This window comes from Mustela nivalis, assembly GCF_964662115.1.
Source record: "Mustela nivalis genome assembly, contig: HAP1_SCAFFOLD_1920, whole genome shotgun sequence".
Lineage (NCBI taxonomy): Eukaryota > Metazoa > Chordata > Mammalia > Carnivora > Mustelidae > Mustela > Mustela nivalis.
Window position 1 is genome coordinate 26,744 of NW_028134744.1, and position 21,219 is coordinate 47,962.

At 36.8% G+C, this 21,219-nt stretch overlaps 1 protein-coding gene across 1 annotated transcript in view; it reads left to right on the forward strand.

The window, feature by feature from the left end:
- Positions 1 to 21,219, forward strand: part of LOC309858145 (ankyrin repeat domain-containing protein 26-like) — a gene marked incomplete at its 5' end in the record, with an annotated part of 37,023 nt that overhangs the window by 278 nt on the left and 15,526 nt on the right. The window contains 3 exons of the mRNA XM_082750831.1: positions 13,495 to 13,743; positions 14,590 to 14,804; positions 16,078 to 16,243. Coding sequence (XP_082606957.1) covers positions 13,495 to 13,743; positions 14,590 to 14,804; positions 16,078 to 16,243 — 630 coding nt within the window. The remainder of the gene's footprint in view (positions 1 to 13,494; positions 13,744 to 14,589; positions 14,805 to 16,077; positions 16,244 to 21,219) is intronic.

The window sequence follows — 21,219 nt, forward strand, 5'->3', positions numbered from 1 at the left end:
CTTCACAATATACTTATTTCTTAAACTTTGACTTTCATTCTGTTATTTGTTTTATACATGTTTTTCTTATGGTAGTTACCCTTAGGAAAGTTGAAACTTATACATCATTCTTCACAGAAATTGGGACTTTTTTTCCTACTAAATAATTTTTTTAAAGACTTATTTATTTATTTATGGTGGGGCGGTTGGAGAGGCAGAGGGAGATGGAGAGAATTTCAAGCAGACCCCTGCCCAGCAGAGAGCCCCAAGCTGGCTTGATTCCATGACCCATAAGATCATGACCTGAGATAAAATCCTGAGTTGGATGCTTGAACAACTGAGCCACCCAGGTGTGCTAAATAATGTTTTTAAATGATCTCTCTGTTACCATCATGAGCTAAGCCATGTAAAAGCAGAAGATAATGTTTAATAGAATGTTTCAGAAAATTGTCTTATTTCTCATCTTCTTTTTTTGAATGGATACAGAATCTGTACTGATTTCAGGATAACTTGTACAGAAAAGTGATTTCACAAACCAGTTGAACTTAGGCATTTCCTTCATTTTCTTTTCCTTTTTAATATATAATAAATGCACAGAAATATTTAGATCATGTATACTATATATACCCAAAAGAGAGAATTAAGAAAATTATCTTGGCCTTGCGATTGGATTTTTTTAAAAGCTGTATTGAGATGGAATGCACATTCCATACAGTTCACCCATTTAATATTTGTAGTTCAATGTTTGGGTATATTGATAGAGTTGGGCAACCATTACTGCCATCAAGTAGAACATTTTAATTACCCTGAAAAGAAACCCTTAATCCTTGCCCCCAGGCTCAGGCAACCACCAGTCTACTTTCTGCCTCTATAGAGTTGCCCATTCTGAATATTTCATATATGGGGAATCACACAATGTGTGGTCCTTTATGACTAGCTTCCTTCGCTTAATGTTTTTGGGGTTCATCTGTGTCATAGCATATATCAGTGCTTCATTCCTTATTATCAAACAGTACTCCATTGTGGGCTAAAACTGTTGTTCATTCATCATTTGATGTACCTTTGGGTTGTTTCCACTTTTTGGCCATTAATAATGCTTCTGTGAACGTTCATTTAGTTATTGTCTGGACATCTCTTTTTATTTTCCTGCCATCACATTTTATCCTCTCAGTTAATTGGGTTGATTTCACCATCTCTCAGTCCTTTTTTTTTAATTAACATATAATGTATTATTTGTTTCAGGGGTACAGGTCTATGGTTCATTAGTCTTACACAATTCACAACATTCAGCATAGCATATACCCTCCCCAGTGTTCATCACCCGGCCACCCCATCCCTTGCACCTCCCTCTTCACCAGCAACCCTCAGTTTGTTTCCTGAGATTAAGTTTGTTTCCCTCCCCGGTCCCATCTTGTTTCATTTTTTCCTTTCCTACTCCCCAAACCCCCCAAGTTGCCTCTCAAATTCCTCATATCAGAGAGCTCATATCATAATTGTCTTTCTCTGATTGACTTATTTCACTCAGCATAATACCCTCCCTCTAGTTCCATCCACGTCATTGCAAATGGCAAGATTTCATTTCTTTTGATGGCTGCATAGTAGTCCATTGTGCGTATATATTTTATTTTATTTTATTATTATTTTTTTAATATAATTTTTTATTTTTTATAAACATATATTTTTATCCCCAGGGGTATAGGTCTGTGAATCACCAGGTTTACACACTTCACAGCACTCACCAAAACACATACCCTCCCCAATGTCCATAATACCACCCCCTTCTCCCAAACCCCCTCCCCCCCAGCAACCCTCAGTTTGTTTTGTGAGATTAAGAGTCACTTATGGTTTGTCTCCCTCCCAATCCCATCTTCTTTCATTGTGCGTATATACCACATCTTCTTTATCCATTCATCTGTTGATGGACATCTAGGTTCTTTCCATCATTTGGCTGTTATGGACATTGCTGCTATAAACATTTGGATGCACGTGTCCCTTTGGATACCTACATTTGTATCTTTAGGGTAAATACTGAGTAGTGTGGTTGCTGGGTCATAGGGTAGCTCTATTTTCAATTTCATGAGGAACCTCCATGCTGTTTTCCAGAGTCGCTGCACCAGCTTACATTCCCACCAACAGTGTAGGAGGGTTTCCCTTTCTTTGCATCCTTGCCAACACCTGATGTTTCCTGACTTGTTAATTTTAGCCATTCTGACTAGTATGAGACGGTATCTCAGTGTAGTTTTGATTTGTATTTTCTTGATGCCAAGTGATGTTGAGCACTTTTTTATCTGTCTGTTGGCCATTTGGGTGTCTTCTTTGCAGAAATGTCTGTTTATGTCCTCCGCCCATTTCCTGATTGGATTATTTGTTCTTTGGGTGTTGCATATGATGAGATCTTTATAGATTTTGGATACAGCCCTTTATCTGATATGTCATTTGCAAGTATCTTTTCCCATTCTGTCAGTTGTCTTTTGGTTGTGTTGACCATTTCCTTTGCTGTGCAAAAGCTTTTGCTCTTGATGAAGTCCCAATAGTTCATTTTTGCCCTTTCTCCCCTTGCTTTTGGGGAAGTTTCTAGGAAGAAATTGCTGCGGCTGAGGTCAAAGATGTTGCCGTCTGTGTTCTCCTCAAGGATTATGATGGATTCCTGTCTCACATTGAGGTCTTTCATCTATCTGGAGTCTATTTTTGTGTGTGGTATAGGACGATGGTCCAGTTTCATTCTTCTGCTTGTGGCTGTTCAATTTTCCCAACACCATTTGTTGAAGAGACTGTCTTTTTTTCCATTGGACATTTTTTCCTGCATTGTCGAAGATTAGTTGACCATAGACTTGAGGGTCCATTTCTCAGCTCTCTATTCTTTTTCATTGATCTGTGTGTCTGTTTTTGTGCCAGTACTACACTGTCTTGATGATGACAGCTTTGTCATAGAGCTTGAAGTCTGGAATTGTGATACCTCCGGCATCAAGCCCTGCATTAGGCTCCCTGCTCAGCAGAGGGCCTGCTTCTCCCTCTTCGTCTGCAACTCCCCCTGCTTGTGTTCTCTCTGTCTGTCAAATACACAAACAAAATATTAAAAAAACCCCACAAAAACTTAATTATGTTGAGCATCTCATCTTTTTATGTGTGTTATTATCCATTTCTATATCTTCCTTATAGACTGAATCAATTATTTTGCCCATTTCTTTATTGGGTTATCTTTTCATTATTGTAAGAGTTATTTGTGTATCCTAAATACAGATCCCTTATCAGATATAAGATTTTCAAATCTTTTCTCTTATTCAGTAGCTTGACTTTTCACTTTATTGATGGTGACGTTTGAAGCAAAGACGTTTTTAATTTTGATGAAATATACTTAATCATTTTTTGTCTTTTGGTGTCATATCTAAGAAACTGTTGCCAAATCCAGTCACAAATGATACACCTATGTTTTTTTTCTGAGAGTTTTATAGTTTTAGCTCTTATGTTTTGAGTTAATTTTGTATATATGTTATGAGGTAGAGTTCTAATATTATTACTTTGCATGTGGATATCCATTTGTCCTAGTACCACTTGTTAAACATGGGGGCTTAAGTGGGTACGAGAAGAATAAATGAAAGAAGATGGGATTGGGAGGGAGACAAACCATACGTGACTCTTAATCTCACAAAACAAACTGAGGGTTGCTGGGGGGAGGGGGTTTGGGAGAAGGGGGTGGTATTATGGACATTGGGGAGGGTATGTGTTTTGGTGAGTGCTGTGAAGTGTGTAAACCTGGTGATTCACAGACCTGTACCCCTGGGGATAAAAATATATGTTTATAAAAAATAAAAAATTATATTAAAAAAAAAAGACTATTCTTATTCCATTTAATTGTTTTATACCCTCATTGTACATCAGTTCACCATAATGTAGCATTTTCTTTTTATATGGTCAATTCTAATACAATGATCTATATGTCTATCCTTATGCCACTGTCCAATCAAATTTTATGAGACATCTTCCCTAGTCCTCTTGCAAATTACCACTCACTTATGTAATAATAAAAATCACTGTAGTAGAACTTAACCTTACTCCTGTAGACATTTTTTGCTTCTTAAAAAGGAGAATTTTACCAACTTATGCCTTGCTGACTCCATGATCCGATGAGAAGTTAGGCTCAAAAAGCTAGAGTCTTGTTTCTTTTCTCCATTCATATCTTCAGTCTCTCATTCAGTGCCTCCCATATCCATTTTCATCAAATCTTGGTTGTAGGATCTACTGTCTACTATTTACTTCATTACGTTTTATGAACTTGTTATAAAGTGTAGACTCATCCATAAATTTCACCATCTAGGAAGGAAAAGATGAACTCTGGGCCTTTAACTTTCCTGTTTTGAAATCTTGCTAATCCAAAATTGCAACTCACAATTAGATACTCTTTTGACCTGGTTCTTGTGTATAACACTGGTGTTGATCCTGTTCTCGGCACAGATCCTACATTCTCAGAAAACACAGTTGCCTTTACCCGTCTTCTTTTAGTTTAAATAGAAAGATATGTACTTTAATAGCTCAATACATAATTAATGGAATAAACATTTATTACATTATTTCAAGGATAGAGCTGTAAATTATCAGGTTTTATTTAATGGAGTTCTCAGAGACAAATACTAGATAATCAGTTTGAATAAATTCAAAGCCTGTTTGTTTTATATGGGAAAGCTTTGTGGCACAACATAAAGATGAGATGGTCTTACTTACCTCCCCACATAAATAAGCTTGGAGTAAGATAAAGGAGAAGTTATACTCAATTTAAATAAAGCCAAAGGACAGTACCTTTGGTTTTCTACTGAAAAGATTAAAAATGATTCCATAATGTTCTCTTTATTTCCTCACTGATGAAAGAAGAATAAAGATTGAGTAGTAGATTGATTAAAAACTACTCAAAGCTGTCTATTTCTTTTAGAATTTCAGTTAATGGAAATCAGGTAAAAGGTCAAATTTTGGTTACCGAACCATTTCTAGTTTTTCAGCTATTATACTTCAAATCATATCGTCTCTCTGCTTGCGAGTTTTTCTTTTCCCCTAACTTGAGGGAGAAATCTGAAAAGGTGTTCCTGCCAGTTGTAATAATTTGTAATTGATGGGAAACTTAGAAAAATATCTCAAGAGTAAAGAAGATGGTGGCAGAGTAAGAGAAACCTAGGTTCACCTAATCCCCGAAGACTAAGAGAACAAAGTCCACTATTAGAGAGGAGGCCACACCAAAGAAGGTAGGAAGTACAGAAATGTGGTTTAGGAGAGAAACAGATCCTGGCTGCTGCAGAGGAGAGGGAGTCATGGTCATGGAGAAAAGCAGGAGGGAGACACGGGACTGTGCAAAAAGAATGCTTTCCTGTAGCCACTGGCTACACTGGAAAGTGAGAGGAGCTTAATTTCATGAGTTCTTACAACTAGGGGGGCTTAAAACCTGGAATTCTACAGGTCATTGGCCTTGGCTGTGATAGAGCTTGTAGTGCACTGTGATGCTCTTGGAGAAAAGGCAGGCAAACAACCTGGGAGCATACACCATGGAAATAATGATCTGAACAGTGTCTGGGGTATACGGTAGGGAAATTACTCACTCTTTTCAGAGCATTTCCCTGAGAGGAAGTGTTCACAGAGACAACTCTCTAGTAACAAAGGAACCAGCTGGTACCATTTCCCTCCAGTGCCCCTCAGCACAAGCACAAGAGCCACCTGAGCGAAGCAGTGCAGCTCTTACACTGGCTGCCTAATCTGCCTACACTGAGCAACATCCCCTTGCATTCCAGTGGAACTGCCCTGCTCAATCATTCTTATTGAACTGAGGCAAGCCTCAGTTCCACCACAGCAGGCCTTTCCCCCAGAAAATCAGCACAAGCCCCTGCCCACACCCCTTCTGACAAGATTCAGGAGGGCCTCAGTACCAGTGGAGGTGGTGACAGGTCTCATTTCACAAGCACACCAGGGCACACCTAGGTAAAAGTTGCTACATTCAGGCCAGGTACAAAACACTGCCCACAGCAGTGAGGGAGAGCCTCTGCAGATGTCTGGCCTGAAGGATAGAGCAGCCAGAACACAACAGCAGAGTGCATGCTGCACACACTAGATATACTCCCCTAAGCACAAGACCCTGGGTGCTACATGACGTCTTCTGTCATAAGTCCATTACTTTTGGGAGCAGATGACATAACTGGCTTTTCTAACACAGAGAAGCTGGTAGAGACTTAGATAAGATGAGAAAACAGAGGATTTTATCTCAAATGAAAGAACAGGATAAAGCCACGGGTCCAGAGATTGAAGTGAGACAGATGTAAATATCACGGCTGATGGAGGATTTAAAGCAGTGATCATAGGGACACTCACCAGACTTGAGAAAAGAAAGACAACATCATTGAGACCCTTACAACAGAGATAAAAGAGTTAAAAAAGAATCATAGTTGAAGAGTGGAATAAATGAGTTAAGAAACACACCTAATGCAATGAACAGCAGGCTGGAAAAAACAGAGGAACAAATTAACAACTAAGAAGTCAAAGTAATGGAAAGCAATGAAGCCAAAGAAGGGGGAGAAAGAAGAATTATGCAGAGACCAGACCTAGGGAACTCAGTGACTCCATCAAATGTAATAACATTCATGTTATAGGAGTCCCAGTAGAAGAAGACAGAAAAAAGGTGTAAGAAAACTTGTTTCTAGAAATATAGCTGAAAATGTCCCTAATCTAGGGAAGACAACAGACATCAAGACCCAGGAGACACAGAAAACTATCAACATCAACAATAGTAGACTAACACTAAGACCTATTGTAATTGAATTTTCTAAATATACTGATAAAAAAAAACATCTTAAAAGCAGGAAAGCAAGTCAGTAACTTCCAGGGGAAACCCCTGAAGGCTAGCAGGAACTTTTTCAGCAGAAACTTTGCAAGCCAGAAGGGAGTGGTATTATCTATTCAACGTGGTGAATGGGAAAAATCTGTAGCCAAGAATACTCTATCCAGCAAGCCTATTACTCAGAATAGGAGAGATAGAGTTTCCCAGATAAAAACTAAAGGAGTTTGTGACTACTAAACTAGCCCCACAAGAAATATTAAAGGGGACTCTTTGAGTGGAAAGAAGAGACCAAATGTGACACTATAAAGGCAGGAAACACAAAAGTAGCAAAAATGAACATTTATATAAAAAATAAGTTTAGGAACTCAGGAAAAACGGATATAAAATGTAATACTTTACCTAAAGCATGGGGAGAAGTGAAAAGAATGGGCTCAAACTTAAAGACCAGCAGCTTAATATAGACTGCTATATGCAGAAGAGGTTATATACAAATTATATATCAAAACCCACTAATAGTGGTGCCTGTGTGGCTTAGTTGGTTAAACATCTGACTTGATTTCAGCTCAGGTCATAATCTCAGGATTGTGAGATTGAACCATGCACTGCACTCTATTCTGGCCATGGAGTCTGCTTAAGATTATCTTTCCCTCTCCCCACTCCACTCATGCCCTCTCAAAAAAAAAAAAAAACAAAAAAAAAAACAAAAAAAAAAACACTGATAAACACTCAAAGAGGAGAAAGAAATCCAAATATATCACTAAAGAAAACCAGTAAAACATTGAAGACACAAAAATGATCAGAGAAAATCTCCAGAAACAACCACAAAGCAAGTAGTAAAATGACAAATACATATCTATCAATAATTACTTTGGATATAAATGGGGTAAGTGCTCCAATCAAAATACATAGGATGTCAGAGTGGATTAAAAAAAGGAAGAAGAAGAAAAAACAAAAAAAAAACAAGACCCATGGTATAAGCCACTTGCAAGAGTTTTATTTTTGTCATAAGGACACCTGCAGATTGGAAGTCAGGGGATGGAAAAAACATGTATCCTACAAATGGATATAAAAAGAAAGCCAGAATAGTAATACTTATATTGGACAAAATAGAATCTAAAAGAACGACTGCAGTAAAAGACAAGAGCACTATATCATAATGAAGAGGACAATCTGACAGGAAGAAGAACTATTGTAAATATTTATGCATCCAATATGGGATCACCCATGTACATAAAACAATTAATGACTAACATAAAAGATAATAATACAATAATAGTAGGGTCCTTTAATTTTATTATATATGTTTTAAATGAAATTCATTTCTTTTATTCCCACTTGCAAAAGTATCCATGAAGACAATGTACAATTCGGATATTTTAGGAAGGAATAGAAATAATCAATAGTTGGGTACTTTAACTCACCACTTACATCAATGGACAGATCAGAAAGTCAACAAAGAAACAGTGGCTTTATATGATGCACTGGACTAGATGGACTAAGGAGATATATTCAAAATATTCCATCCTTAAACAACAGAATAACACATTCTGGAACATTCTGTAGAATAGATCGCATGTTAGGCAACAAAACAAGTCTTTTTTTAAAATTTAATTTTTTTTCAGTGTTCCCAAATTCATTGTTTATGCACCACACCCAGTGCTCCATGCAATACGTGCCCTCCATAATCCACAAAACCGGTCTTAATAAATACAAGAAGACTGAAGTCATACCATGCACCTTTTCTGATCACAATACTATTAAATTTGAAGTCAGCCATAGGTAACAATCTGAAAGACCACAAATACATGTTGGTTAAGTAACATTCTACTAAACAATGAATGGACCAACAAGGAAATAAGAGAATAAATTTTTAAAAATACATGGAAGCAAATGAAAATGAAAACACAATTGCCCAAACTTTTGAGATACAGTAAATATGGTTCTAAGAGGGAAGTATATAGATAGCAATGCAGGCCTACCTCAAGAAATAAGAAAAATCTACAACAACCTAACCATCACCTAAAGAAGCTAGAAAAAGAACAACAAATGAAGCCTAAAGGCAGCAGAAGGAAGGAGATAATAAAAATTAGAGCAGTAGTAGTAGTAGGTAGCTCAGTTGGTTAAGCAGCAGACTCTTGATTTCAGCTCAGGTCATGATCTCAGAGTCCTGGAATTGAACCCTGCTTTTGGCTCTGTGCTCAGCAGGGAGTCTACTTGAGGATTCTCTCTCTCCCTCTCCATTTGACCCTCTTCCCGCTTTCTCTCTCTCTCAAATACATTAAAAAAAAAAAAAAAACTAGAGCAGAAGTAAACACTATAGAAACCTTAAAAAGACAAAAATAGGAGAGATCAATGAAACCAGGAGCTGGTTCCTTGAAAAAATTAATAAAACCGATAAGGCTTTAGCCAGAGTTATCAGAAAGAAGAGAAAAAGGACCCCAATAAAATCACAGATGAGAGAGGAGAAATAACAATCAACACCACAGAAATGCAAACAATTATAAAATCATATTATGAACGACTATATGCCAACAATTTGGATGATGTAGAAGAAATGGATAAATTCCTAGAAACATATAAATTACCAGAACTGAAACAAGAATAGAAAATTTGAACAGACTGACAACCAGCAAAGAAATGGAATCATTAATCCAAAAACTATGAACAAACACAAGTCCAGGACCAGAGGCAAATTCTACTGAGCATTTTAAAGGAAGAGTTAGTACCTATTCTCAAACTATTCCAAAAAGTAGAAAAGGAATCTGAGAGTTTTGAAGTGTCGGCGGGGGGGGGAGGTTGGGGTACCAGGTGGTGGGTATTATAGAGGGCACAATTGCATGGAGCACTGGGTGTGGTGAAAAAATAATGAATACTGGTTTTCTGAAAATAAATTAATTTAAAAAAAACCTTCAAAAAGTAGGTTTAGAAGGAATATACTTCAACATAATAAAGGTCATATATAAAAAATGCACGGGTAATGACATCCTAAATGGGGGAAAACAGAAAGAAAAACTTCTTAGGTCTTGCTTCTAGTTATGGGCGTCTTCTCATTAGCACTGTTTGTCATTATTAAATTAATCTTAGGGCCACCTCGGTGACTAAGATGGTTAAGTGTCTGCCTTCGGCTCAGGTCATGATCTCCCGGTCCTGGGATCGAGTCCTATTTCAGGCTCCCAGCTCAGCAGGGAGTCTGCTTCTCCCTCTCCTCTGCCTCTCCCCCTGCTGGTTCTCTGTCTCTCTTTATCTCTCCCAAATGAATAAATATTTTAAAATTAAAAAAAATTAACCTTACCCTTTTTTTACTTCCCACTTAAATGGAGACCAATTTCTAATATATAAATTATGTATCTTATTAACTCTTTTTGCATTCCATTTTTCTATCTGTTTGTTTTTTCTTAACAAACTCCCCAAAGTTTAGTGGCTTAAATAAATAACGTTTATTTTGTTCACAAATCTACTGTTAGGAAAAGTGTGGCTAGGACAGCTTGTTCTCTTCCCCTAGCTTCAGGTGGGGCAGCTGAAAGGCTTGGGGCTGGAACTGTTTGAAGATTTGTTCACTCACATCTGGTGGTGTTGATGCTGGCTATTGTCTAGGACTATAGTTGGGGCAGGCAGCCAAAACACTTACATGGGCACACCTAGACACTTTGTGGCCTGAATTTTCTTACAAGATGGGGGGCTAAATTCCAATCCAAAAAAGCTGCCTGAACTGCAGAGCAAGGCAGAAGCTCTATTGTCTTTTGTAACCTAGCCTTGGAATACACAGAGCATCACATTCACCATATTCTGTTAGGAGAAAGTCACAAAGGTAGGCCCATGGTCTTTTTTTTTTTTTTTTTAATGGGATGAATATTTAAAAAGCTATGGACACATTTTAAAAGCAGCATGATTTAACCACTGGCCACAATTTTTTGTATTCCTCCCACATGAAAAATACACTTGCCTCCCCCCTCCCATACCTCCCACAAATCTCAGTTCTTCATTGGGTTTGGGCTTGAGTCCAAGATCTTACCATCTTAATCAGGTACAGCAGGGATAAGGTGCCTGAAGTATAGTCCCTTGAGTGCAAGTCCCCTCCATCTGAACACTTGGGAATTAAGGAAGACAGTTCTCTACCACTCAAAATGGAACACTCTGGTAACCTGTTAAGGACTCTCCCGTTGAAAGAAAATGGGAGGCACACTAGTCCATAGCAGTTTTGAAACACAGCCTGAAGCATGCTGTCAGTTCTTCAGTGAGGACTTAGTCCTAACCATGGGAATGCTTCTCCATGGTTGTTTGCTTTACTTTTTGAGCTCTTGGTTCTGTCCTTTTCATGAGGAATGACCTGTGTTTGTAGCTGCTTTTTCAGCCTTCTTCCTCCTGGTGGGAATTCTAAGACTCAAGGCCTATTTTTAGTTTGTACTATCTTGGTCTCTTTTAGTCCAAGCTCGCAAACAGTGTTTTTGCTACTATAATTCTCTTAGTTTTTTGAGTTTTCCATGAATACGATTTGATTTCATGCCATTAGAAAAGCCATTCTCCTGGGTCTTTTGAAATAAGCTTTCACCTCAGGTTTCCTGTGCAGCTCTCATTTGACAATGCCTTTCAAATTCTCACACTCTTAAGATCCTTAAAGAAATTTGAGGCACACCTTAAGTCCTTCTCAAGTCTTAATAAAGGGTTTATAGTTTTGGTTTCATCCATAGGCCATGTCTACCTGGATTTGCTTTTAACCCAGAAACCATTTCTTTATTTTAGCATTATTTGAGAATACAGCATGTGGAGAGGCTATAAATGAGGGAACAGATAGATGAACCCAGTAAGTCCTGGTTCCTTCATATTGAATAGTCTTTCTTTAGCTTATCTCTCCTACCAGATTTACATTCATGTGGTTTGTGGCACAAGTTCCTTTTCCCTCTAGTGTCATTTTCTTCACTTGTCTAGAAGCCTTTGCTGTAAGCCCCTTCAAGGGACATCAGGTTTCCACTCACAGTCTCTTGGAAACCCGTTTGGTTTTCATTCTTACTCTTCTCTACTTCTCACTCTTACTCTTCTTTCAGGTTCCACCCACCTCCTGGTTCAAAGAAGGTTTAGTTTCAGTTTTTTGGTTTTCTTTTTTAATGGCAGCACCCCATTTTAATGTCAGTATCTGTGCCAGTTATTTATTGCCATATAATAAACCATCTCAAAACCTAGTGGCTCAAAACAGCATTTATCTTGTTCACAAATCTTTGGACAAGGCTGAGTAAGACCAACTCATTTCTTCTTCATTTGGCATCACCTAGGATGACTGGAAACTGGGAACTAGAATCATCTAAAACCTTGTTCATGCACATGTTTGGCTGTTGAGGCTGGCTTTTGGCTAGGATGTTAGCTTGGGCAGTCTCAGCTGGAATATTTGCATGAAGACTCTCTAGGTACCCTGGGCTTTCCCACAACAGCTGGATTCTAAGGGGGAGGTTTCCTAGAAGAAGAAAGTCATATGGAAGCTATATCACATTTTCTTACCTCACCTTAAAAATCACACAGCAGCTCTTCCATATTCTGTTCACTAGGAACCAGTTACTAAGGCCAGCACATATGAAAGGGAGGGATTGTCACGGGAGAAGTGTCAGTTTATAAACCCACCACATCCACTTGTCTTTCCAGTCATATTTAAAGGAAAGGAGTTCTTCCCAACTCAGCATCACTGAAACTCCAGCAAGTTTTTTGGTTGTTTTCATTGCTTAGTATATTCTCTTAGTTTGTGGGAAGTATCAAAGGATTGTAACACTGTCGAGTTAAAGAATATTTTTTAATCCAAAAATATATGAATCATCTCACTAAATTTTTCCCCACTACTATTTTTCTTTTTTACTGAGAGATGTGATTTCTTAATCTTGTGAATCATTTCTCCTCAGAATGCAATTCAAATTAGCATAAGACATTTGTAATTCAGAAAAAAGGCTTATGGCAATAGAATCAGCATTTATAGATTCATTAATTAGAGTCTTATTTTCAATGTCTTATTTTGGTAAGCATTTATTGGCTCAGACCTACATAAGTCAATATGGTATTCCTAAAACTTCTTTAAAAATTATGTAGTACATGGGCACCTGGGTGGCTCAGTTAAGTGCCTTTGGCTTGGGTCGTGATCCTGGGATGCTGGGATTGAGCCACATGCTTGGCTTCCTGATCAGTGGGGAGTCTGTTTCTCCCTCTCCCTGCTCTTGTGCTCTTGCTGTCTTGCTCTCTCTCCCTCTCAAATACAGATATAAAATTTTTAAAAATATTATGGGGCATTAAGATGAGGGAAGGGTTAAGAGACTTTCTACTAAGACGTGACTTACAGTTATCTTATGGAGGAAAAATCTGAAACAATCAGAAAAATAAAAGTATAACAATTAAATAGAAATGTGTGGCAAAGAGGATGACAGCAGAGATCGATTTTAGCAACTCTTAGTGGTTTGAATTTTGTTCTTCATTTTCTGAGTTATTTGAGGTTCTGCATTCCAAGACTGTACTACAATATAGATAACGTTTTGTTGAAAATGAACTTATTTTAAGATTTGAGCACCTGCCCGGAGCAGTCAGTAATGTATGTGACTCTTGATCTTGGGGGTGTGAGTTCAAGCCCCATATTTGGTGCAGATATTTAAAATCTTTGAAAAAATTTTGGGCTCTTAGTTTTGCATTAGACTCTTTTCACTTTACTTCCAAACTGTATTATTTTATTCATGCAGGTGGATGATCTTACAGCAAGAAACCAGGTTCTTTTTCAGGAATTATCATCTATGAAAGAAATACAAACAAAATGTGAAGAGCTAGAAAAGAATAAAAAGAAGTTGGAACAACAAGTAGTAAAGCTCAGAAGTTGTGTAGAAGTCAACATGTTAAAATATAGTGAAATGGAACAATATAAACGGGATTTTGAAGAAACTACAAGATTGAACGTAGCAGAAAAATTAAAAGAAGTTGATCTATTTTTAGAGGTTAATTTATTTGTCTATAAAATGTTTTAATTCATTTAACTGCAAATTACATTTTGGTTATATGCAGTGTAGAGTTTTCCTCTACTTCCTTTATAGCAATTTGGTAAATTTCTGGAAGCATTTGTTCCTTCCCTTTAAAATTTTTAGTTTTCATTATTATTCACACTAATTGATCTTTCAGAATGATTCACAGTAGAAAGTCATTTTATTTTTTAAGACCAGTTAGTATAAAACAAGGCGATTGAGAGGAAAAGAAAAAACTGTGCTTTAAAAATTTTGATCATGTGGTACATGGGTGGCTCAGTCAGTTGCTTGTTTGGGCTCCATTCTGGGCATTCCTACATAAAAGAAGAAATGGTACCATACTTGGATTATTCCTTTTTTTAAAATATTAATTATCTTATTTACTTATTTGGAAAGCAGGAGTGGGGGATGGACAGGTAGAGAGAAAATTCCAGGCATATTTCATGCTGAGTAGGACACAGGGCTTTATCCCAGGACCCTGAGAACACTAGCAGAAACCAAGCGTCAGGCACTCAGATGACTGAGTCAGCCAGGCACTCCAGGTACCTCTCTTATTCTTAAGTTGTATTGTTCACTTTTTAAAAATTTAAATGATTTTATTATTCTTTGAATTATCAGATTGCATGAGCTCTAATGTAAGAATGAACATTATTCACATTTAATTCAGGTTCACATTAGTGATAAATATTTTACATTTCAGCTTTTTTTTTTTTCACTTTAAAAATTTCTCTCTGAATCATTGACACAAAACTAAAAGAAAGAAATATACTGTAATTACCCAGGTTGTAACAATTTTAAAACTATGCTTTTGATTTGCTTTAGATGCAAGTAGCATTTCAAGAAAGCTTAGCACAGGTAAGAGAAAAAAATTATGCTTCAGGAAGACGTCAAATGGAACTCAGAATTAAAGAGCTGGAATTTGAATTATCCAAAATGAAAAATTCTCAAGATGCTACTCAAACAGAATTGGACTTATACAAGCACCTCTACCAAGAAGAAGTAACACATCGAATGTCATTGACAAATGAACTGAACAAGTAAGTTAAAACAATCATAGAAAGTAGAGTTAGCTTATTAATTTGCCTCTAAACCATAATTTTTATGGAGCCATGTTCATGAGATCAGTAGTAAGTGAAAGCCAACTAGATAGTATAATTTTGAAAAATGATGTTTGTAAATGAACTTATTGTCGAAATGCTTGTCCAAGTCAGTTTGAATTTCTCTCTCTCTCTCTCTCTCTCTCTCTCTCTCTCTTTTTTCTTGGTTTTAAATGATTTTATTTTTTTCCGTTGCATATTTTCAGTTAATCTGATCTCCTAGTCTTTAAACTAATTGTTGGAAGGTTTATAATTTAGACAGCATATTATTACAAAATTGTCAGAATTACCCTAAATAGAAATGAGTTTATTAATAATTATTTATCAATGTTAGTTTATTTTTGGAAGAGTACATCTTTAACCCAAAATGTCAAGATGGAAATGGTAGATTCCACCCCCAGTACCTTGGTATCTGTGTTATAACCTAATTGCCTCTGGAGCTGTTTCAGTTCTTTCTGATCACAACCCTGCCATCTACTTGTCCTCTAGCAATTGTTCATCTAAATTTTTCCTCAGTGCCAAATGCTCAATCTCTCTGAGGTAATGTGTGAAATGTACAAGAGTGGTGAAAGCCAATGCTTGAAAAATGTCTTTGAGGGATTTTTAAAATTTTTATTTTCCTTTAAATATTTTACATATTTATTTGACAGAGAGAGAGAGAGAGAGAGAGAGAGCAAGTGAGCACAAGCATAGGGGAGCAACAGGCAGAGGGTGAGGGAGAAGCAGCTCCCTCAAGCAGGGAGCCCAGTGTGGGGCTCAATTCAAGGACTGTGGGGTCCTGACCTGAGTTGAAGGCAGATGGTTAACTGACCGAGCCACCCAGACCCCCAGGATTGTTTATTTTTGCAGCTCTAAACTTGTTTACTAAGTATAAGTATGTATCATGGCATCCCCAAGAATCTTTTAAGTACAACCATTCCAGAAGGCAGCAGGTATAACCTGTTAGTCCATGAACATCACTGATAGCCATTTCTCTCCCTCCTTAATTTGAATTACTTGTTAGTTAGGAACCCTAGAAATATATGTACTTCTTTAGAACAGTTTTAAACCTATAATTTTACATAGTGGGTCTTCTCTGTCACATTTACCATGTTAAAACACTATTTAATGGCACATTCTGTTTACTATTATGGAAACTTAAAAAATGCAAGTAATTTAGGACTGATTCGGGGAGAAATGAAATACTAAGCATTGTGTTTTGTTATCTGAACAGGACTAGTGCGGTCAATATGAGGCCAGCCCCATATCTGCCTTATGGCATAAATGTTAATAATAATAGCTCGCTATTCAATAGAGATTTTTCTCTAAGAGAAAACATGGTGATTGGTACCTCAAACTCAAGGCGTTCAAGTAATGACATCGATACTTACATCACCAAGGTTAGTTATATTATTTTTCCTTTTTTTCCTTGGGTTTCAGATTCCTGATATAATTTTTGTTTTTAATTTGGTAAAATTCTGAGTTGTTTAGCTAACTAATACACACTAAGTAAAAGTCATAATTATTTGTGCTAATAAAGAAATGAGACAGAAATTTTGATTTTTTTCTTAGATCCTGGAACTCTTACTTTCAAGAGATACCTATTATAACCTTTATCAATAAATATAACTAAACTGACATTTTATTTTTTTCAAGATTTTATTTATTTTAGAGAGAGAGTGTACAAGAGGGGGAGAGAGTGTGAGATTCTCAAGCAGACTTCCTGCTGAGTGTGGAACCCTACATGGGGCCCAGTCTTACAATTCTAAGATCATAACGTGAGCCAAAAACAAGAGTCAGACACTTGACTAAGTTACCCAGGCACCCCAAAATGGACACATTTTAAATTTCTTAAAAACCTACATCTAAATTCGATTTTAGAAAGTAACTTTTATTGCTCACTAATGAAATTTATACTTAGATGCTTTGATTAATTTCCTGGTTGGCAATGGTTCATAACAATTGTAAAGTTTGCTATTACCCATTATTCCCACCCCTATGTATAAGTGAACAATAAGAATCCAAACACATAATCACATATGGATATTTATTATTTAAAAGAGCCTATGATAAGTCCTTTTTATGAATAAAATAAAATAAAATAAGAGATTAATTTTTCTTTTTCAGTTGTAATTGCTGTCATTTTCTCACCTGAGAGTACATCCTTAATTGTTGTGTTACTTGGAGCATTTTTTAAAACTTATAACACTTCTATTTCAATTTTTACAAAATGTCCTGCTGAGCAATTGGTAGAGCATTTTCTAAATCGCTAAATCAAATCAAACAGATACAGGATTCTTCTTCTCTCTCTCTCTCTTTTTTTTTTAGAGAGATAGAGAGGGTGAGAGAGAGTACATGCAAGCTGGCAGTGGGGGGTGAGGTGCAGAGTGTAAGCAGGCTGCATACTCAGTGCAGAGCCTGATGCAGGGCTCAGTCTCAGCAATCCCGAGATCATGACCTGAACCAAAGTCAAGATCAGATCTTTAACTGACTGAGCCACCCAGGTGCCCCCAACTGGAATTTTAAAAATGAAGTTCACATATATCTACCTTGCCATCACTTGAATGACTGATGACTAAGATGGGAATAATAGGGAGTCTCTAAGTAGCAGCTGGTTTCCATTGTGTATCATTGTTATTAAAATATCCATTTCAATCAATGTACATAGGTTTATGGTTTTGAAAGTATATTCATGGTCTTACTAATGTAGACAAAAGTAGCATAGGCTCATGGTAAGTGAGGCCTCAATCTTGTTCTTTCATTTGGTTTACTTATTGTCTTGCTCTCATCCCTCCTAATTTGAGGACTTTCTTTAGTGATCACAATGAAGTTCATATATAACATCCCATGCATATAGAAGTCTTTAAGTTGATGGTTACTTAAGTTCAAACACATTTTAAAAACACTACATTTTTCCACCCCACCTTGTTTTATGTATTTGATGTCTTAGTTTACATCTTTTTATTTTGTGTATCTCTGAACTAATTACTATAGATACAATTGTTGTTACTACTTTTGTCTTTTAACATTCATACCGACTTTATAAAACTGATCTATTACTTTTATTGTATGTTTGCTTTTACTAATAAAACTATTTCATAATTTTCTTATTTCTAGTTATGGCTTTGTCTTTCTTTATTCTTTCTTTCTTTTAATCTATTTTTGAGAGCAAGCAAGAGAGAACACAGATGGGAGGGGAGGGCCACAGAAAGAGGGAGAAGCAGACTCCCTGAGCATGGGGCCTGGTGTGGGGCTTGATCCTAGGAGGTCCCTTAACCTGTCCTCATTTTAAAAATTTTCTTGTCTTTTTGTTTTTTGGCTTGGATGGCTTCTGCTGCCCTGTCCCGTAGATCACTGATCTGTTCATCTGCAGCTTTTAATCTGCTGTTGATTCCCTCTGGTGTATTTTTTCTTTTCAGTTATTGTATTTTTCAGCTCTGATTGGTTCTTCATTATATTTTCTCTTTGTTGAGGTTCTCACTGAATCCATCCATTCTCCAAAGTTTGCTGAGCATTTTTATGACCATTTCTTTGAACTCTTTATCAGGGATATTAGTTATCTCTGTTTCATTAGTTATTTTTCTGAAGCATTGTATTGTTCTTTCATTTGGAACATATTCCTCTATCTCCTCATTTTGTCTTACTTTCTGATTATTTCTTAAAGCGTTCTTTTCAGCTTTTTTCCCTCTTTAACGTATGTTGCTTTGAATAATGAATGTTAGGTATAAAGTCAAGGAAGAAGAAACCATTTCTAAGTATTGTCTGATCATTTTTCTTGTTGGAACTATGGTGGAGTAGGTGGCAGATGACATTGCTCTTCTTTTTCTGAGTTGAGAACACAGGAGTCAGGCAGCTGGAGACAAGCTTAGTGACTTGAATACATAGTAACAACTTGGAGGATCTGTCTTAGGTATGTAGCCACAGCGAACTTCCTAATACTTTATTTCAAATTAGGCACTTCCACACAGAGTTGTAAATGGAAGGAACAGATGTTTGATGCCCATCCCACAAAGATGAAAGCAGACCTCAATTCATGTTACTATGGCAGGCATAGTTTTACAAAGAAGAGATTTGGAAGCACATAGCATTGCTTAGTGCCTTCTCCCAAATTCACCCACTAGGTAAATCTCCTTTCCTGTCATGAAGAAGGTAAAGAAGTGTTCTCACATGGAAATGAAGATTTACCTATAATTTCTGAGTGGATTTAATTTATAATTAAAGTTAATCGTGTCTTTTGTACATATGAACTAATGGAGAAGCTAGATGGCAAAGAGAAATCTGTTCAGTGTTTTAAATTTTGCTATAAATAACTCACAACATAGGTAACTCATTTGTTGATTGATTTTGATAAACCAAGTTTTATTTGAAGGAAATGAATAATTCTTTCAAGGAAGAATTTCCTCAGTTTCAGGTTCTTTCGTTCAATTAAAGACTTTCTTCTTCAAGTTCTGTGTCCCTTCAAGTTAAAAAAAAATTGTGCTTATAGGGCACCTGGGTGTCTCAGTGGGTTAATCCTCTGCCTTCGACTCAGGTCATGATCCCAGGGTCCTGGGATTGAGTCCCACACTGGGCTCGCTGCTCAGCAGGGAGCCTGCTTCTTCCTCTCTCTCTGCCTGCCTCTCTGCCTACTTGTGATTTCTCTCTCTGTGTGTCAAATAAATAAAAATCTTTAAAAAAATTTATGCTTATAAATTGAATATATTGACTGTTACTAATAGGAGTTAAGGTAACTTCCTTCCTTTATTTCTGTTCATGACTGTAAAAAATTATGGTTAGAAAGCTGTTTTCTGCCTAATGCTTTAACTTTATTGAACCACATGACAAAGGTTTATGTATTCATTTTCTTTGAGTTCTAGTTAAAAATGCATGTATTTTTCCTGAATATCAGAAAGGAACTCTCATAAAACACTAGGCTCAGTAAGAACTAAAACACATGCCTGGCTTGCAATGAGGTGGTTTTTTGACCTCAGGCAAACTACAATCTTTCTGAAGCCTTTTTGTCTCTTATGTAAAATTAGGGACTTTGACTAAGTTAGTGACTTTTATACTGCTGGGGGAAAAATTTTTTTTTAAAAGATTTTATTTATTTATTTGACAGAGAGAGATCACAAGTAGGCACAGAGGCAGGCAGAGAGAGAGGAAGGGAAGCACGCCCCCTGCCGAGCAGAGAGCCCAATGCAGAACTCAATCCCAGGACCCTGAGATCATGACCTGAGCTGAAGGCAGCAGCTTAAACCACTGAGCAACCCAGGTGCCCTGGGGAAAATTTTTTTTCCCAAAGAATAGAACTTAGCTTTTTAAAAAAAATTATTTATTTTCAGCATAACAGTATTCATTGTTTTTGCATTACACCCAATGCTCCACGAAATCTGTGCTCTCTCTAATACCCACCACCTGGTTCCCCCAACCTCCGACCCCCCGCCCCTTCAAAACCATCAGATTGATTTTCAGAGTCCATAGTCTGGGTATTTACCTTAAAGATAGAGATATAGTGAAAAGAAGGGCCATCTGCACCCCAATGTTTATAGCAGCAATGGCTACGGTCGCCAAACTGTGGAAAGAACCAAGATGCCCTTCAATGGATGAATGGATAAGGAAGACATGGTCCATATACACTATGGAGTATTATGCCTCCATCAGAAGGATGAATACCCAACTTTTGTAGCAACATGGACGGGACTGGAAGAGATTATGCTGAGTGAAATAAGTCAAGCAGAGAGAGTCAATTTTCATATGGTTTCACTTAGTTGTGGAGCATAACAAATAGCATGGAGGACAAGGGGAGATGGAGAGGAGAAGGGTGTTGAGGGAAATTGGAAGGGCAGGTGAACCATTTTGCATTAAACTGTATTATATAAAACAGAGACAAGTAGACCTGTTTAGCTAAAGGAGAAAGGAGACTACACCTATAGACTTCCTTGTCCCTCAATCCTGCTATGTCCCATTGGACCCTAAGATTTCTATGAGCCATAGTTTGAAAACTAACAGTTATGAGAAAACCCTTCTAGTTAATAATTCTTTGAATTAAAATTTGCTGATACATTGAACATTGTTTTTCTGTGTATAATTTTCTTACCCTCCTAATTTTTTGATAAATGGAAAAGTATAAATAAAATTGCAAATGCGTTCTCCTTATTAGTGGACTTCAAGCTATTTCTACATCTAAACACAGTTCTCTCCAGGAAATAAAGGTCACAGAAGTAAATATTTAGGAAATTATGGGGGAAAAGATAGTAACATTACATTGGTAATTCCTTGTCATGTCATATAAAAATATTTTATATTTTACATAGTATTGATTAATGGTATTATAAAATTGCTTCAATAAAAGTTTTTCCCATCAAGTGGTATTGAGTTATTAGTTTTAAAAGGCTGT